At 36.2% G+C, this 20315-nt stretch overlaps 1 protein-coding gene across 1 annotated transcript in view; it reads left to right on the top strand.

The window, feature by feature from the left end:
- The window catches only part of SCLT1 (sodium channel and clathrin linker 1), a 204244-nt gene that overhangs the window by 49791 nt on the left and 134138 nt on the right, over positions 1 to 20315 (top strand). The window contains exons 6-8 of the mRNA XM_058666848.1: positions 14650 to 14785; positions 16735 to 16857; positions 19362 to 19427. Of these exons, the coding sequence (XP_058522831.1) occupies positions 14650 to 14785; positions 16735 to 16857; positions 19362 to 19427 (325 nt within the window). The remainder of the gene's footprint in view (positions 1 to 14649; positions 14786 to 16734; positions 16858 to 19361; positions 19428 to 20315) is intronic.

Below are 20315 nucleotides of genomic sequence, written 5' to 3' on the forward strand. Positions count from 1 at the left end.
ATTTATTTGAAAGGCAGAATTAGCAGAAAGATCTTCCAAATGGCTGCAGTGACTGGAGCTGAGCCAAAGCCAGCATGCAGAAGTTTCCTCCAGGTCTCCAACATAGGTTTAGGGGTGCAAGTACTTGGAGCCATGCTCCTCTGCTTTTCCAGGACATTAGCAGGAATTAGCAGGGAGCTGAATTGAAAGTGGAGCATCTGGAACTTAATTCAGTGCCAATATAGGATGCAGGCAACTTTACCCACTGTGCCACACTAACTCCAGGTGCTGGTCCTGTTATGAAGTGATATGTGAAGCTTCCAAGATTCTTAACTGTGACTCTATTTATCAGAGTACAATGAGTTTGGAAGAATAGATAGATGGGGGAGACCTTTTATCCTTTAGTCATTATTGAGCTACTAAGCAAATGTGGAACCTTTCATGTTCAGACTTTGCTACTGGGGATGTAATGAAATATTCATTCACAAATATTTAATGAATGCCTATTTTGTGTCAGGCAATATTTCAGTGCTATGGAGTATGCCATTTAATAAGGCGAACAAAAATATGTGTCTTTTTTATTGTTTAGTTTCTTACAGCTCAAATGTACTCTCTGGTGTATAAGTATACTTAATTTGTCATGGGTTCACCAACTACCGTCTGTGTACTAAGATTGGCCTGTCACACCTTTTTGCAAACAACAAGAACATTTTGGATCATGGCTGTGCTGTTCCTTTCTGTATCTTCTGTATCATCAGTGGCTACTTTGCTCTGTGACATCAAGTTCAGTCGTTGTGACTGAAACTGAATAACACCTAAAAGCTAAAATGTTTACTGTATGGCTTTTAACAGAAAGAACTTGCTAATCTTCAGTATATGTAGTGAGTGATCTTTTTTTTCAAAATCTGTTAACCAGTCTTTAACAGGAACAAAAAGATTTGTTTCTATTGAAAACTATCATAATATTTTTGTTTAGTTATATATGTAACTTTGGAACACAGAAGTAGAAAACTTCAACAAGAATATAAAGTTAATTTTTAATTAATTAAAAGCATGCCATATTTATTTTTACTAAGGTTATTAGCCTTTGCTTTTGTAATAGTTTCATATTTACCTTTTTAAAACTTATGAGAGAGAGAGAGATTTTCCAACTGATTGTTCGCATCCCACCCTACAACTGCCCACACAGGGCTAGTTGAGAGTAAACTGAAACCAGGAACCTAAACTCAATCCAGTTCTCCCAAGTGGGTGACAGAGATAGAATTCTTTGAGCCATCACAGCTACCTCCTTTGGAATGCAAAAACATGAAGCTGGACTCAGGAGCCGGAGCTGGGGATTGAACATTGACCCTTCCATACAGGTTTAAGGGGGGTCTTAACTGCTAGGCAAAATGTCTGGACAATATACTCCTTTTACATTAAAATTGTAGCTTTATGGTGTAGAAGCTTTCAAGAACATTATAAAGTGGGTTTATTTTTAAGCATTTGTTTTAATTGATCTCACAATTTGATGAAAATTGAATAATATATTTCAAAGTCTTAATTTTAAATTTTATTTCCCTTTTCCTATTTGTATTAGTTTATGCTGGCAGCATATTATGATTAGAGCCCAGTAACTGTTGTGAAGGAGTTTATGTATAAAACAGTAATAAAACCACTCTTTCAGAATTTTACCGATGCTTGTAGGAAGAGCGAGACAGGAGACCCCTAGGATCCCATGGTAAGGGCTCGTCTGGCACCATGAGATCGCCATTCTCCAGAGTCTGCGGAATCCTGGCCACCTGAACTGTAACTAGGACGTTTTGAATTTCTCTCTCTGATAATCCTCTATAAAGCTACAACTAAAGTAATTTCTCAGTATGTTTCTGTTTGTAATTGGGTTGGTGTGTGTGAGTGCACATGTGTGTGTATGGAGATCTCTGATCGTGTTTCATTGCTAGCATTCAGTCATTCTGGCCTTCTTATTTAGCTTCCTTAAACCTGGTAAACCAGAGGGACAGACTTGGCTTGTGTCTTCTACCTAGAAACACCTTCTTCTACCTGCATGGGATGTCTCTTCCCTCCATCCAAATCGCTAGTCAAGAAGGCAGCATCCAGCACTGCTGTTTCGAACCCCTCCCTCCTTTTTTTTTTATACTGTAAAATTTTGTTTTACTCATAATACTTTATTAATGCAAGAAATTGCCTGCTTGCTTAGTGTCTGTCTTATCCGTTAGAAAGGATCCCATGCAGCCTTTATCTATGCTTTTTACCACTGTGTACCTGCTACCATTGAGTGCTTCATACATAATAAATGCTCAGTAAATACATACTTTTTGAATGGGTTAGTTAATGTATTAAAATTTAAATATACGTGTATATATTTATATATAGGGCGACTTTAAAAAACTTTTCAAAAATGGAATTAAAAGATATATTTAATAGTGAAAGATAATTTTTGAAATCCAGCATAGGTTTTCCTTTAATATTTCCATGATATTTTGGAACACCCCTAGTATATTCATTAATATTGGGCTCTTTACTTCAGTAAACAGATGCTTGAGTCATTTTAACGGAATCAAAATGTCTACCACTGTGAGGTCATTGGGAACATCTCCAAGGATGTGCTTCTCTGACGTTCATGTTGTGTCTCCGCTGGGGTGGCGCCCCTGGCCTGTGTGAAGCTGCTCTTCTCACTGTTCCAGCCCAAAAGCTAATTCTCCACTGTCATTTGGTCCAGGGCCTGAAAACACGCATTGTTGTTGATTTAGCCAAGTACCATCCTTGTGTTTCTCAGAGCTTTTTGTATCAGGCAATTTGTGATAGGGTTTGATGGGATTACCCTGAAAACACGTGCAGTTTAAGCTGTTCATTGCTCTTTCCCATGCACAGAATAATCCATATAGTTTCTAAGAGCTATTAGCCGTAAGCACTGATTACTTAAGTCTGGGTGTGTCAGGCATCATGATACATTGTCTATGTTAGCAGTAATCATGGAATAACCATCTCTGATTGGAGACATCATAGAAACCTTAAGTTAGTACGTGGAATTTTAGCTGACTCAGAATGTGTATGAACTCATTATCTGATTAAATAGATGTGTAATAAACTACAGGTCATTTAATGTGGTGATATTGCAGTATATGTAGGGCAGTCATTCATGGTAGAAACTGGAACTGGACTGGTGGGAAGGGACCAGAGATTTTAGAAGCTTGCTGAGCAGCATGAAATCTTCCTATACATGGTAGAGGGGGCCCCTCAAGGATTTTCAGCAGGATAGGGTACACTGCAGAAGGACTGCCTCCAGTTGCACTTTCAAATTAGAGAATATCGAGGATCTAGTGTTGTGCCTTGGTGGATTAGGCTGCTTGCACCCTTGGAAGTACTGGTTCTTTTCCCAGCTGCTCCACTTCATAAGCAGCGCCCTTCTAATACTCTTGGGAAGGCAGCAGAGAATGGCCCCGATGCTGGGCCTCTGCCACCTAGCATGTATAATAACAGGTTTTAGCATGGAAAAGACTCAGGTGAAGTTCCAGGCTTCTTGATTTTACCCAACTCAGTTTCGTTGTTAGATCATTTGGGGAGTGAATCAGCATATGGAAAATCACTTTCTTTCTATCTGTGCCTCTCTGTGACTTTGCCTTTCAAATAATAAATAAATAAACCTCACTTAGAAAAAGAAAGCCTAGAGAATAGCAGTTCAAGAGAGAAGGGCTTAAGAAAGGCAGCACTGATCCTTTTCCAGCTCATCTGTCTGAACCCAGAAAGGAAGGCTGTACTGAGGCAGTGGTACACGTGTCTTCACTAGGAGGGTGAGGTTTAACAGGGGAGAAGTCTGTTGGTGCCACAGCGAGAACATGTACCTAGCATTTAAGATGTATTTTTTTTTATTTGAAAAGCAGAATGATAGAGAGAGAGAGCTCTTTCATCCACTGGTTCACTCCCCAAATGGCCGAAATAGCTGGGTGTGCGCTGGTCCAAACCCTGACCTGGAGCTTCTTCTGAGTCTCCCTTGTGACTGCAGGGGCCCAAGGACTTGAGCCATCTTCTGCTTTTTCCCTTGACACATTGTCAGGGAGTTAAATATAAAATGGAACACCAGGACTCCCACTGGAGCCCATATGGGAGTGTGTTTCATGTAGCAAGCAAATAAATGAGGCTTATGAGGCTTATTTTTTAATCCAAATTCAATCTATATGTTTAATTGGAGAATTATGATATATATGCATTATGAAATATAGTCTACCATAAAGGAGAGAAATTCTTTTTCAGTAAAATGGATACAGCTGAAAATTAGTGTATTTATTGAGATTAACCGATTCCAAAAGACAAAGAACATGTTTTTCTCTGATATGTGGTAGCTAGTATAGAATACCAACAAATGTATAGGAAAGAAACAGACATCTTACACAAGGATTAGTTACTCCTCACCATGGTGCACCATGATGCACACCCCCCCCCAAAAAAAAATGTGTTCTGCACCTTAAATGTCGACAAATATCTTGTTAGAGTTACAAGCCAGTCTAGATTATCCTAAAATCTGCCAAGATCAGCAAAATTATACTTCAACACAACAAATGGCTAAATACTAAAATGAAATAGACACGAGACAGCTGAATGGTACCTTATAGCCATTTTAAGGTATATAGCAGCAGGTCCTGTATATAAACTAAAATTGAAATGTCAGTGAGCTAATCATAAGTTGTGGCTAGGACTTGCTTTTTTTTTTTTTTAACATACTGGTTACTCAAAACCATGTCAATTCCATAATATTGCAAATTGCTGTTGATGTTATATTGGGACTCTTAATTGACTGTGATGATATTCTACCAGCTCTAGCTTTGGACCAGAAATGGTCTCCCCAAGAAACTGTTCAACCCATCTGGACAATAAGTAGCTGGACTCTATGCTTGGTATATGTTTGCAAGGAAAGAATCTTGATTGAATATGAACTGTAATACTGCATCAAGGTGGAGGAATCCACCGGGGGGGGGAGGGGAGGAGAGGGGTGGGGGGATTCCCAGAGCCTATGAAACTGTCACATGATGCAAAATAATTAATTAAAAAAAAAAAAAGAAACAGACATCTTGTGATTTGATTGTTATTTTTGGCCCTTATTTATACTCTCTTGGTCTACCTTTTCTTTATCGAATATGTGGTTAGTAGTGCATTAAACCTGTTATTGTAGTGTGGGTTAAAATGATGTGGTTGCAAACACTGAATAAATATACAGAGCAAAGGAGGAAGGTGGGGGAACCTGAGGAAAAGAGAGAGGGTGGGAAGGAGGGCAGTATAGTTATCTTCTTACAGTTTTACCTATGAAATACATTAGAGCCCAGCACAGTAACCTCATGGCTAAAGTCCTTGCCTTCAACATGCCAGAATCCTGTATGGGCACTCGTTTGTGTCCTGGTGGCTTCGCTTCCCATCCAGTTCTCTGCTTGTGGCCTGAGAAAGCAGTTGAGGATGGTCCAAGCCTTGGGACGCTCCACGTGGGAGACCAAGAAGAAGCTCCTGGCTCCTGGCTTCAAATGGGCTCAGCTCCAGCCATCGCAATCACTTGGGGAGTGAATCATCGGATGGAAAATCTTCCTGTCTGTCTCTCCTCCTCACTGTATATCTGACTTTACAAGAAAAATAAATAAACCTTTTTTAAAAAAAGAAATACATTAAATTTGTACATTTCATATCCATAAGAAAGTTTAGACATGCAAGTGGTAAGAGAAAATTGATGAAAGCCATTAATAACTACTTAAATATAGCTAGCATAATAATTTAGTGTAAGGCACCATGTTATAGGATATTTTATTTTGAAATATATTTTTTTCTGGCAAAACACTATATAAAAAGATCAGAAAACCTGTAGCTTTTTGTATTATCTGTGTTGCGTCTGGTATAATGTATAGTAGAAGGCTTAATAGCTCATAGCTTAGTAATTCTTTGTTGAATGAGAGTCAGTAAAGTGGAAAATCATGCAATATGTACTTTAAAAATAGTTGCCTTTGGGCCCAGCGCAGTGGTCTAGTGGCTAAAAGTCCTTGCCTTCACTATGCCAGGATCCCATATGGGCACTGGTTCTAATCCCAACAGCCCCACTTCCCATCCAGCTCCCTGCTTGTAGCCTGGGAAAGCAGTCGAGGACGGCCAAAAGCCTTGGGACCCTGCACCCGTGTGGGAGACCTGGAAGAGGATCTAGGCTCCTGGCTTTGGATGGGCTCAGCTCTAGCCATGCAGCCGCTTGGAGAGTGAATCATCGGACGTAAGATCTTCCTCTTTCTCTCCCCTCATCTCTGTATATCTGACTTTGCAATAGAAATAAATAAATCTTCTTAAAAAAAGAATGATATTCATTCTTTAGTTTTTCCATACAATGCGAAAGTCTCTTTGAGTAAGGAAGTCTGTTAATTACAATTCTTTGTTATCCTTCATACATAAGCCATATGACTATAACATATGCTTTATAATTTCCAATTTCCATTTCTTTGAAGAAGTGTAGGAGTCTAAAGATCCCCTTTATTGCCATTTAATCCTTTGTTGTTTTTTTAATTTTTCTAACTTCTTAGAATTATCTTGCCTATCTTTAATTCAACAGCAGTTAGCTAACTCATTCTCATTGTACTGCTCACATTCACTTTAGATTTTAGAGAAAAACTAATTTTATTTTTCACTTTTGTTCATATTTAATTAAACTGTGCAATTACAATAGCATGTTGCGATAGAAATGGTATATTGCTTGCTAGACCTGTGGCAAGCTCCTTTTAATAACCCTTTCTGTACCATAGAACTGAAAAATCAGATCAGACCAAAACTTGGGTTCCACTTATAAAAAGCGTTTGTTTGACATCTGAAGCAGGAAGTAAATGGAAGGAAAGATCATGCCTTTGGCTTCTGTTTTTGTGAGTGAGATGCTGACGAGTGTAGCATGGTTCTGGAGCACCGGGTTTAGCAGTCATTGCTGTCACAGCCAAGGCAAGGTGTTCCTGAGGGCAACAGCTGGGGCAATAACTTCCTCAGCCCCAGATCTCAGCTAAGAAGTGCGGACCGAGAAGCAGCAGTTGATATGGCTGCTTTCTGGTTATCTAGTTTGCCAGCTGTTCCCAACGTGCCAATTCCTGCAGCAAACAACTGGAGTAAATTAAACCAGTAACTTTGGTTGTTTCCCCTCAAACACTCTCCCTGCAAGAATTGAAACTAGAATGTGGAGATTTGGTGTATGGTTCTGTCAGAGTTACTAATGGTAAGGATAATCCTGTTTACCCATTGAAATCTTTATAGGATTTTTCCTATTTTTTATTTATTTTTCATTTTATTTCTTTTTATTATTATCATTTTATGATACAGTTCCATAGGCCTTGGGATCCCCCTTATCCCCTCCCCAATGCCCAGCGCTTCAGTGAGTTCCCCTATATCATTACTATAGTATAGATCTTCATACATAGTCATATGTCCATCATTGCGGGCATGGACAATGGCACAGATATAGTTAACAGTCTCATTGGGAGTCCATCTTTGATTTGGAAGTAGAGATGCATACTGCGTTGTATCCTCACATCTGGATATGATAGTCTCCATTACACGGTTACTACACATCCCTTAAATGAAAAGCCACAATACAAAAGCAACAACAGGAAGAAAAATAGAAATTTACAATGCCATGAAGTTAAATCACATGCTGCTAGATGTGATAGTCTCCATTACACAGTTACTATACATCAAGATTTTTCCTTTTAGTTTCGAACCAAGCAGACTTTCTCCTTTTTGTTTTCTTGTGGCTCTGACATTTTGACTCACTCTCATGTATTTGAATAAGTACAACTAGAATAAGAATTGACTATCCTATATATATATAGCATGTGTTATTGACTGAACTTAAGTTGCTGGTGTCTGATTTTTAACATTGCTTTATCATGCAGAAAATAATGCATTAAAAATGAGAAGTGTCGTATACCTTTGTGTTACTTAAGTGTTTTCCTTAATTGTACTTCTGTGAGGGTATGTCAGAAAGTTTATCGAAAGTGCATACTCTGTTTCAATTACATATTTCCATAAACCCTTTTTCAGATTTATTTAATTTTTTATTGCAAAGTCAGCTATATAGAGAGATGAGGAGAGGCAAAAAGGAAGATCATCTGTCCATTGACTCACTTCCCAAGTAACTGCAATGGCAGGAGTTGCGCTGATCCGAAGCCAGGAACCCTGAGCCTCTTCTGGGTCTCCCACGTGGGTGCAGGATCCCAAGGCCTTAGGCTGTCCTCGACTGCTTTCCCAGGCCACAAGTTGGGAGCTGGATGGGAAGCGAAGCCACCGGGATTAGAGTCAGCACGCATATGGGATTCTGGCGCATTCAAGGCGAGAACTTTAGCTGCTAGGTTACTGTACTGAGCCCTCCATAAATTTTTAAAAATACTTTGTATTATCTTTGGAGATCAGATAAAAATAAACAGTGAGTGTGTGTGTGTGTGTATTTTTGTTTATACATATTCAGATACATATGTGGAGTCAATGGAGAATGCATATTATCTTTTGGGAAAAGATACATTCATTTATGTGACAAGCAGAGGGCAAAAGACAGAGAGAGAAAGAGAGGATGGAGACAGAGAGAGAGAGAGATCCTCCATCTACTTATTCACTGCCCAGTCGCTACAGCGACTGGGGTTTTTCCAGGCCAGAATCGGGAGCCCAGAACTCTATCTGGGTCTCCCAAGTGGTGGTCGGGGCCATTTTTTCTGCTGCCTTCCCACACACAGAAGCAGGGAACTGGGTTGGAAGCAGGGCAGGTGGGACTTACGCTTGCACTCCGTTAGGAGATGCCAGCATTATAGGCAGCATCTTAACCTACTGCAGCACCACACTGGCTGTACACGTTGTCTTGCAATTCCATTTTTCCATAAACTTTTTGAAGTACTCACTTGTTAAACAATGGATACATGTATATTTACACAGACATGTACTACAAACATATATGCATACAAATTTTGAAAACAGATAAATCGTACTTGGAATAAAAATCAGATTTAGACAGATGATTACAAAAAATTTTAAGGTTTTTTTTATGACTAGAGTCTGCAGTTTTCGTTTGGATTCTGTGAGCTTGGACAAATGTAGAATGGCATATATTCACATGATTGTCTCATTTAGCATAATTTCTTAAAAGTTTTCTGTGCTTTGCCAGTTTGTCCCTCCCTCCAACTCCTATAGTCACTGAATTTTGGCTGTATGGTTTGCCTTTTCCAAAATAGCATGTAATGCTATAACCAAACGTTATGTAATTTTTAACCTGACTGCTATCTTTCATTTAGTAGTATGTATTTAAGGTTGCTCTGTGTTTTTGTTGGCTTAATAGCTCATTTGTTTTTGTTGTTGGACTGTTTCATTAAGAGAAAGATATTTCACTATTCATAAGGACATCTTGGTTATTTATATTTTTTGACAATTGCAAATAAAGCTGTTATAAGTATTTTGGAGTGATTTTTATGTGAGCCTAAGTTTTCAACTCCATTGGATGACTACTAAGAAGTACAACATCTGGATTTTCAGTTTGGTTAGCGCGTTATTTAAAAAAAGGTTGATTTTATTTATTTGAAAGGCAGAATGACAGAGACAGCGATCTTTGTTTCACTGGTTCAATCCCCAGATGACCGCAACAGCAGGTAGTTTTTGAAGCGGCAGTCTGCCCAGGTGGCTGTGCTGCCAGTAACAATGCGAGGCATTTCCTGTTGTTCTGCATCCTTGCTAGTGTCTGGTGGTGTTAACATTGTAGATTTGGGTGATTCTGTGGGGTGTGCAGTCAAGTCTCATTTTGTTTTCATGTAGAGATTTGAAGTCAGAAAAATGGGCACTATTCAAAAGCATAATCTTTCACTTAACAGAGAACATCATAGAAAATTTATAAAATATACTAAATAAGTATATAGAAATCTTCCTATGACCTCCTGAAATGAACACTATTGGTTTTTTGTTACATGGCAGTTTTCTGGTGGCATGGTCTGGTTTTGTTAGTGGTGTACCATAAGCACATTGCATGCATGCCTTTTTCATGAGATAGAACAAGCAATTCTTTTATCATTAAATGGCCTTCAAAAAGACTATTATTAATGGAAGTCTAGTATTCCAGGGAATGAAATGCCAGGTAAATTCACTGTATATTTATACACACCCTTAAAATAAGTTTGCCCATTATAAATAACCATGACATGCACACTGCTGCATACGTGGTGATTTCTGCATTTATGGCATAGAATGAATGTTCAAGGTCAAAACCTTGTCAGCATTTTGGTGTATAATCTCTTTAAACTACATTTTCAAGTAACTGAATACAAAAGGTGATTGAAAACTAAACTCAAGAAACTACCTAAAATGAACAACATTTTCAAACTTGTGAGATACAACAGAGTGGTGTAGCTTTTCATTTTCAATTAATTTAAATAAATCATACATTGTTTACATTATTGATTTCTGAGAAAGACTAGAAAAATATGTGCAAATATCAGCAAAAATTAAGTTTGTTAGTAGAAATTGGAATCAATGACATTTTAGAAGGCAGAGACCAAGAATAAGCAGAAAATCTAAGGTTATAACCTGATCTGGGACTGCTTTCCTTTCTCAGTGCTTCAGAAGAGATGAAAAAGGCTTAAAAATGGAACACAGCTTGAACCAACTTCAATGGGTTAGGAAGACAGAAATAGAATTTCAGGCCCATCAAACCTACAGGAATTGATTTGGGATAGCCTTGGAAGCAGAGTGAGCTAAACCCTGCTGATGGCCTGGGAAAAGCAGTGGCAGATGGCTAGCTCATATACTGCGTGAAAGGAAGCAGTGACAGGAAGATTAAAGACAGCTTAGTAATTTTAGAAAAATAAGAAATAATATACAATAGAAAGATCCAGCTTGTCTGTAAGGAAGAGGAGTTGGGCCGAGTATGGTAACCTAGCAGCTAATGTCCTTGCCTTGAACGCACACTGGCATCCCATATGGGATTATTAATGTGATAGGCATGTCCTGGTGGACCCACTTCCCCTCTAGCTCCCTGCTTGTGCCCTGGAAAAGCAGTGGAGGATGGCCCAAAGCCTTGGGACCCTGCACCTGCGTGGGAGACCCAGAAGAAGCTCCTGGCTCCTGGTTTCAGTTGAGCGCAGCTCCATCTGTTACGACCACTTGGGGAGTGAGTCAACGGACAGAAGATCTTCCTCTCTGTCTCTCCTTCTCTCTATATATCTGCCTTTCCAATAAAAATAAATAAATCTTTAAAAAAAAAAGAGGAGTTGAAATATTTTCTAACTCCAGCATTACCTAAAAGAAAAAGAATACTAATTTAGAGTTTGGTCATTCAAGGATGCATGTTATAATCCCTGCAATAGACACAGTAGTGCAAAAGAGGATTGCACTGCCAAGCTAAGGGGTGAAACAAAATAAGCAGACATAGAAAGAAAAATACCACGTGATCTTGTATGTGGAACCTAAAGTAATTGATTTAATAGAAATTGACAGTAAATTGGTAGCTATCAAAGGCTGAGAAGTGGGAAAGAGGGCTGGGGAAAGGTAAATTAGTATGCCCTGAATTACAGAGAAAGAAACTCTGATACTCTGTTGCACAGTAGTGATAATGAAAGTTTACTGTTTTTTTATTTTAAAAAAGTTAGGAGGATTGTGAATGTTTTCATTATAATGAAATATACAGTGTTTATGGAGACAGGTATGTTTACTCTGATTTGCATTATGTAATATGTACATGTATTGGAATACCATGTGATACCACATAAACATATACAACTTTTATATATCTGTTAAAATAAAATTAGAAAAAAATAAAACATAGAAAGTAATCCAAAAGGAGAAAACTTTAAAAATCCAGGGAAAATGGAAGGCAGATATTAAAATATAGATATAGGGCCTGGTGGCGTGGCATAGCAGCTAAAGTCCTCGCCTTGAACACGCCAGGATCCCATCATAAGGGCGCCGGTTCTAATCCCGGCAGCTCCACTTCCCATCCAGCTCCCTGCTTGTGGCCTGGGAAAGCAGTCGAGGACAGCCCAAGGGTTTGGGACCCTGCACTCGTGTGGGAGACCTGGAAGAGGTTCCAGGTTCCTGGCTTCGGATTGGCACAGCACTGGCCGTTGCAGTCACTTGGGGAGTGAATCATGAGACGGAAGATCTTCCTCTCTGTCTCTCCTCTCTGTATATCTGACTGTGTAATAAAAATAAATAAATCATTAAAAAATATATAGATATAACCCAAGTACATTATTAATTACATTAAATTTTGTGTACTCCATGCTACAATTATAGGACAATGATTTATAAAAGGAAATTAAATAAGATAAATGCCAATTAAAAGCTTCTCATAGAGAAGTTCCTAAAATATAAGTAAGTAAAATGGGCAAATAATAGAAAATTGATATACCATGTAAGTGCAAAAAAGAAGGTTGAATATATCATAATTGAGTTTGATGCAAAATATTTTATTTATAATGAAATTAGGCATTTAAAAATGATGGAAACCTTTTAGTGTGCCTGAAAACAACTCTTAGAGATTTGGAAATGATTGGAATATTAAAATTATGTTCTATGATGACAGTGAAAATTATGCTGGAAATCAATAACAAAAAGTCAACTTTAAAAAAGACTCTTTCTAAATTAAACACTGTATTTCTAAATACCATGTATAGGTTAATGAATTCACAATAAAACTTAGAGGATATTTTCAACTGGTAAGTAATTTTACAACTTAGTAGTAATTAAAGTAACATTGAAACTTGAGAGCTGCAACTAAGTCCATTCTGAGAGGGAAATCTATCATCTTAATTGTGCAGTTAGAGAAGAATAAAGCCTAAAAAAATCAATGATCTCTAAGAATCAGCTGAAGATAGAAAAAGATAGATACTAACTTCAGAATTATGAAACTCTGGGGAGATGAGGGCACACTTGGCCAGAGGCCAAAGACATTGCATTCAGCCAGATTTCATGCCCTCCCCTCAAGTGCTTCAGCTGGAAAAGCCACTGATAAGCTGTACTCAATTACAGGTAGTCACTGCTTTGTGTGGGAATGCAGCCACCTCCTGTGATCCTGGCATTCCGTGTAGGCACTGATTTGTAGCTTAGCTGCTCTATTTCCAATCCAGCTCTCTACTAATGCACTTGGAAAGCAGTGGAAGATGGCCTGAGTGCTTCCTCCCTTGTACCCACATGGGGGTCTGGAAGAAGCTCTGGGCTCTGGCTGCAACCTGGCCTAGCCACCGCTGTTGCAGTCATTGTAAGAATGAACTCGTGGATGGAGAATTCTCTCATTCTTGCTCTTTTTCTCCTGTAATTCTGATTTTAAATAAATAAATACATCTTTTTTTTTTGAGAAATGTCATTTCAAGGTGAAGCTGTAGAAAGTGGTATTAATAATTATGGATAAAAATTTTCCTTGTTCTATGACCAAAACACTAAAAGCTAACTTAGAGTTTTTGACCATGCTACAGTTAGTTAAGATTTTCTTGTAAAGAAATAAAACACTTAATTTTCAGTGTTTCTAATGTCTTAAATTACATTATATAAATAAATATTAATCTTATGAATTAGGTTGAAAGTGTTATGAAAAAGACAACACTTGGTGTGTCTTTTCCAAAACTGCTGATTTTTTCTCTATTAAGTAAATATTTTAAATCAGAAGAGCTAAGTCACATGCTTGAAAATAAAAGCATCTGTGTGCTTGATACTTCTCTTTTTTTTCTGCAATTAAGGTATAGTTAGAAAACTGACATTTAGAGTTACTAACATTTTTACTGTTTCTAAACTAATGATCTACTTTAAATTACTTAACAAATTGTACATTTGGTAAATATGTCCTAACGATTAAGCTGTATTTTTATTCTGGTTCAGAGAAGATTAGTGATATTTGTACATAATTCTTCCCTAAGGATTTTAGGTAAATGGGTGCTAGTTTCTTGTAATTTTCATATTTAAATATATGTGTAAGTAGTATTTGGTGCTTATAATACTATGAAACTAATGTTTTCAAGTATTTCCAATGTTACAAACCTTCTTTTTCTCTTAGTTGTGTATGATTTTAAGTTTAAACACTTTATCATACTCTTAAATTATACCTTTTTTTAATAAAAATGAAGGATGAGATGTTTGCAATTTATTTTAATGTTAAGATTAACAGCCTTAGGAATTCTGTTCAATCTTATGCAAACATATGTTAAAAAATAAAGCTTCTGATAGTCTTGGTTTCAAAATCATCATTTTGTTCTGCTCTCTATGTTTACTGGAACCAGTGAGAAGTCAAGTGAAGTGAACAAAAAGAAGTCAAATGAGTTTTTATGAAATGCAGTGAAGAAATAAATTGCCATTTTCACTTCATTGAGTAAACATGCATATTTAGATCTTTTTCTTACTATCCTGTTTTATCATTTAATCAGTGTAACATCTGATGTTTATCCTTGAAAAAGTAAAATTTTGTAGGGCAAACTATTATTCTTGTGATAATTATGTGAATTTGAAGCAATTAAAGTTGCTAATTTTTTAGTCACATAATACAGTACCTAATGGTGATTAAATGTGTGTAAGCTTTATTTAAGTCTACTTTAAAATGCTTTTGTATGAAGAATATTTTTGGCTCAAATATTTACTTAATTGTTCCCCAAGTGGTAATTACTGTTGCTAAAATGAATTTGATTGCTATTAAATTAACCATTTATTCCAAAGGTTACACAATGAGTTAAGAGATGTTGTTGAAAAGCAGTTGGAGGCCCTTCCCATTGGTGCAGATATAGGAAATGACCTATATAAAGATGACGAAACAATCAGGAACCTTCAGGAACAATTGCAACTAGCCAATCAAGTGAGTGGTATAACTATTTTGAAATTACATGCTGTATTAACAGAGCTTTTAAAAATCTGTTAGTCTTTATGAATGATAGCAGTATCAAAACTCAAACTTCGATGATTTTAGCCTATTTCAAGAATTGTAAAATAAAATAAAACTTATTAACTACCTCTATTTTTATAATTTTGTGAAATCTACATTTTAGTTCAATTATACAGCTTTTGACTTGATTTTCTGTCTTATAAGAATGTTTTAATGTGAAAGGTAATTTTAAAAAAGAATTGTCAGTTAACCCACTACCATAAATTTGCATTTTCAGTGGATGACAGCTTTCTATCTCTCCCTCTGAAATAACGTACATTTAAAAAACTTAAATTTAAAGCTCATGTTTATTGTAAGTATGTGCTAATTTACTAAAACTGAGAGGGTAAATTGGCTCTAACCTAGGATTTAGAAACAAGGACCTTAGAGACAAAGAGAAGTAGTTCATGTCTTTCTGACTGTCAGCTTACTGAGAGATCTTATGAAAGTGTCCTGAGCCTTGGCCTTCACTTTTCTGAAAGAGTATCTGACTTAATACCTGTGCGGTTAGTGATTCTCACTTTTCCTGTTTCATATTCCTTCTTTAGGACACCTAAAAAGTATTAAAACCTGCAAAGAGCTTTCTTTTTTTCTGTGGGTTATGAATCTAGTGATATGTATTGTTTTACTAATTAAAAATAGATGTTAGATTCTCTCTTTCTTTAAAGGGAGTCAGACATGTGGGCAGACATCTCCCTGTCAATGGTTTACACCCCAGATGCTTGCAACACCCAGGACTGAAACTGGGGCCTGAAGCCAAACCAGAAACTCAGTCCAGTTCTCCTGGGAGATGGGCAGGGATCCAGTCACTTGAGTCATATCCCACTGACGTTTTTTTTTTGTTTGTTTACAGGAAAGGGAAGCATGAACACATTATATTAGCTCTATGAAAAATGATGACATTTTTGATAATGTTATTTTGATAATGCCCTCAGATAATGATAATATAAACTTTTGAAATTTCTACTCTAAGAGGGAGAGAGTGAAAAAGCAATGTCGTTATGTTATTACAAGCATAAATTTGAAAAGGTATTGGTGACCCTAAGGCTACCCATGCCAAAGTTTAAAGGTACTGTGTCAAAATAGTTAATCACCTGAGAAAATTCTCATTATATATTAAATGAAAATCAAAATTATAATTGGTGGAGTATATGATTTTTAATTTTGCAAAAAAAAATACATAACATTTTCCCCAGAATCATGCTTATGCCCTTGAATATACCCAATATTGAAAAACATTATATCTTCTTAGTGGTATTTATTATTAGATTAAAATTATGAATGATATTTATATATCTTCTGTTTTCTTATATTTACCTAATTTTTCCACAAAATAATGAATTCCACTGAATATTACTTTGTCAGAAAAAAACTTTTTCATGAGTGGATCATTTTCTTCCTTACTTTATTAATTGTAGAGTGATTTAAAACTATATAGTAAGATTTTGAATTTTAACTTTTGAAGTATTAGTAAAATATAACTTCAAAATAAGGAGTTTTCTGTCTTTAGAGTTACTCTAAATATCAATAAAATTTGAAATGATCAAAAGTATTGTAACTATAGTATAGTTGTATACCATATAACAGCATGTAGATCAAGAAACCACTACATAAACCCTGGTGTTTACCTAAGATTATATTTCCTTGTAATGCCATAGATGTCTTAGTCTGTGTAAATCTATTCTGTTGTTTATACAATGACAGGATTACCTAATGACAAAATATCCTTTTCATTTAGTGAAGTATGATTGTACCATCCTCACACAATCTCTATTTTTTAGGCTTACAGGAAATAATTCTATAAAATAATATGATCTGTTTGTGCTGCATAATAAATGGCCTTCAGTTAGTTTAATGAGTTGTCAAACATTTTTGCTTTACAGGAAAAAACTCAGGCTATAGAACTCTGGCAAACTGTTTCTCAAGAGCTGGACAGACTGCAGAAACTTTACCAGGAATATATGACTGAGGCGCAGATTCATGTATTTGAGAGTCAAAAACAGAAGGTAATTAGATTGTATGGTTTTCTTGTACATAAAAAGAAAAACTGCATTCTGAAAAGTCTACTCTGTGAAAGAATCCTAGGACTCTACCGTGCTATTTCTGTTAATAATGAACAGATCTTTGATGGTTAGAAATATCTTGAACATGTAACATAATTAAAGTACTGCCCTATGCACATTGAATTCTGCAGCGTAATTAGCATTGACAGCCGTATTTACTTCTAAGAGGTAGTTACAAGTTTATTTTGCCTTCATGGATGGCCATCCATGCTTTTTTTTGCTTGAGTTTCTACAACTTAAAACAAAACTGTTCATTAGGTCATGTTTAGTGAAGAAACAGGCTAAAATATAGAGATAACATGATACATATAAAAAAAGTTATGTTCTTAAATGTGACCTATTATGTTTGTTTGTCATTAAGTGATCAAAGAAAAATTTTAACAGTAAGTAGAGAGCTCAATGTTTGTACTCTTTCTATCCAAAGAGATAGTCATTTTACTTTCATTCAAAGTGAACATCTGAGTTGTTTTGTTTTATACTTCTGTTGAAAAGAAGTTCGCTTTTTCACAAGATCTTCCATTCCGCTGGGAAATCTTACTTTTTTAATCTTTTGGTTCATTTACCACTAGGTATATGCAGTACTCCAAAGAAGTTCCAGTTCTCACTTCTCTCCTGTGTGTCTTGAGAGGCAGCTGTTCAAATGAGTTGGTTATCATACCTTTCTTTAACTCTTCAAGTTTCAGTATAGGAGTGTTCCTTTTATCTTTATAATTAGGAATTTCTACCTCAAGAAATAATATGTCACTTATCTATTTACAAAATGGCATTTCTCTCTTTTAATTTTGGGTGAAAGGCAGAGAGAGAGAGAGTTTTCTTCCAAAATTCCTGCAATAGCTGGACCTGGACTTGGCAGAAGCTAGGAGGCTGGAACTTACTCCCAGGCTCCCTTGTGGAAGCAGAGACATGAGTATTTAAACCATCACCTGCTGCCTCCTTGCTTGTTCCTTAACAGAAAGCTGGAAGCAGAGCAGAGCAGGACTCACACCCTTGCCCTCCCATACAGGATTCAAGCATCCAAAGTGGGATCATCACCACTTTGTAAATCCCCATCAAAACATAATGATGTTTCTATATGTGTCCTGATTTTAAAAGAACCCACATTTAGTATAATCTGTAGGAATTTTACCTTTGAGATTATTTGTATTTATCAACTAAGCCGATGAGGTATTTTTTCCACCTGAATAAATTCATTCTTGGACTATAACTATGCAGTTATAGTGGCGGTTGTGCACAAGTTATAACACTTTATTCTTATTTATCCTATGATCTATCTTTAATTCTGTCATTCAGCATATTAACAGGTCCTCACAACTTTGCCTCATCTGTAGAGGTACTGCTTAATAGGATCATAATAGTTAAATAGTTGTAAATTGTAACTTTTTTTAAATGGGTAAGCATCCCATGTCTCCAGCAATGCAAACACTAACCCTATGGTTGCAGCTGTAGAGGCCACTAATTACCAGGGGCCTCTGTTTCAGAAACGGTCTCCCTTGCAAGTCAGTGGCCACTTTCAGCAGTGGTTGTTTAAAAGCTAAGACAGCAGTTAGGTGTTAAAGAAATAAGTAGCTGGCTTGTTGCTAAAATGTGTGGAAGGGCATTTATACTGTGAAGAATGGACAGATATAGCTGAATAAATAATGAACTTCATGAAAGAAATGCAAGGTGCAAGACACAAGTAAAAACCAGGAAAATATTTTTGGGCTTTATCCCTGTTAGCACCAAAAGATTATTACTTCCATGTATAGCCATGTATTGAGTTTATGGAACATTAAATTATTTTTAATGTAAAAAAATGGCAGAGCATAACGCTTATACCATGGTTTATATTATACATTTTGAATAGTTTGAGTGCAACTTTTCAATATTGGACAAAATTTCTTATAACAGTGGGAATTTTTAATTATTTGCAACTTTTTGGTGATAAATTGGTTTCAATTTAAAAATATTATTTACTAGTTGATTTTTAGAAATATTTCACATATCTGCATTAGTTTCAGCATTGCCATCTTAATTTTTAATTATTTAAAATGTTTTATTTATTCAACTGTTAATTTATACAGTTATAGAAAAAGCATGGTTTTTAGATGTGAATTTTTTTAAAGACATTTCTTTTTATTGGTAAGGCAGATTTAAAGAGAAGGAAAGACAGAAAGATTTTCCACCTGCTGGTTCACTCTGCAGATAGCCACAATGGCCAGATCTGAGCAAGTTGAAGCCAGGAGCTTCTTCCAGGTCTCCCACATGGATGCAGGGTCCCAAGGCTTTTGGGTGTCTTCTACTGCTTTCCCAGGCCAAAAGCAGGGAGCTGGATGAGAAGTAGAGCAGCTGGGACACAGACCAGCACCCATGTGGGATGCCAGCAGCCGCAAGGCGAGGACTTAGCCGTGATTTAAATGTGGATGGGAAGCAGTGCTGATCGTGTCCTCTCGCTATCCTTCCCACTGTAGGATCAGCTGACCAGTTTTCAACAACTCACGAAGCAACTCCATGTTACTAAGGAAAACATAGAAACAGTAAGTAAAATTACCATTTAATGCATTTGTGTGTAGAAACTCAAGTTGTAACCTTATTTATTTATATTAACATAAACCAAAAACAAAAACATTATGTGAAATTAGAGTGAGTAGATTATATTCTTTTGTTATTTTTTCCACATTCAGTACCATGTGGTATGGCTCAGTATCTTTTATACACTGACTCACATCCATCTGAACCATATCCTAATCCTAATATACTTATATGTAACAAAGATAATCTAAATATGCATTTCATGAATAAATAATTGCTTTTTTAAAAAATGGGAAAATGAGAACCATTAGTTAGTTAACTGAGCTTTAGTACTAACTTTGGTATGTATAAATTTTCCTTATTTTTTGCCTATAGTATATTAGCCTTCTGAGTTCTACTCTTTGCCTTTTTATTGTCTCATTTGCCTTTTGTTTTCTTTGCCTTTGGAATTTTTACCTCATTGTTGAGTAATAGTGTTGTGACACTGCAGGAAATTCCTCTCTTTGCTTTTTCCATCCTGTTTCGTTACCCTGCTACCTCTTGTTAATACTTAATAAAAATGTCTTTATGAGTGGAATTATGTCACCAAAAGTAAGTTATGCAACTTTATTCTACTTTTAAAGCTTTTCTCATGTAATAAGTTACTAAGATTTCTCTCCTTTTGACTTACATGTGCATTTACATTTCTAAACATTATGATTTGGGATACTAACAATTTCTAAGTGTTAGTAAAGCACTCCATAACAAAATGATTACTCATTTCTATCAAGAAAGATATTCTTTTCATTTTTAGTAGTTAAAAGATTGTATTCTAATAACTGTAATTATAGTACTTGTCAAAATAAAAACTGAAAACAAGTGTGCAAAATTGGTTGGTTACAAATTGTGTACTG

This window comes from Ochotona princeps, chromosome 7 (genome assembly GCF_030435755.1).
Source record: "Ochotona princeps isolate mOchPri1 chromosome 7, mOchPri1.hap1, whole genome shotgun sequence".
Taxonomy (NCBI): domain Eukaryota; kingdom Metazoa; phylum Chordata; class Mammalia; order Lagomorpha; family Ochotonidae; genus Ochotona; species Ochotona princeps.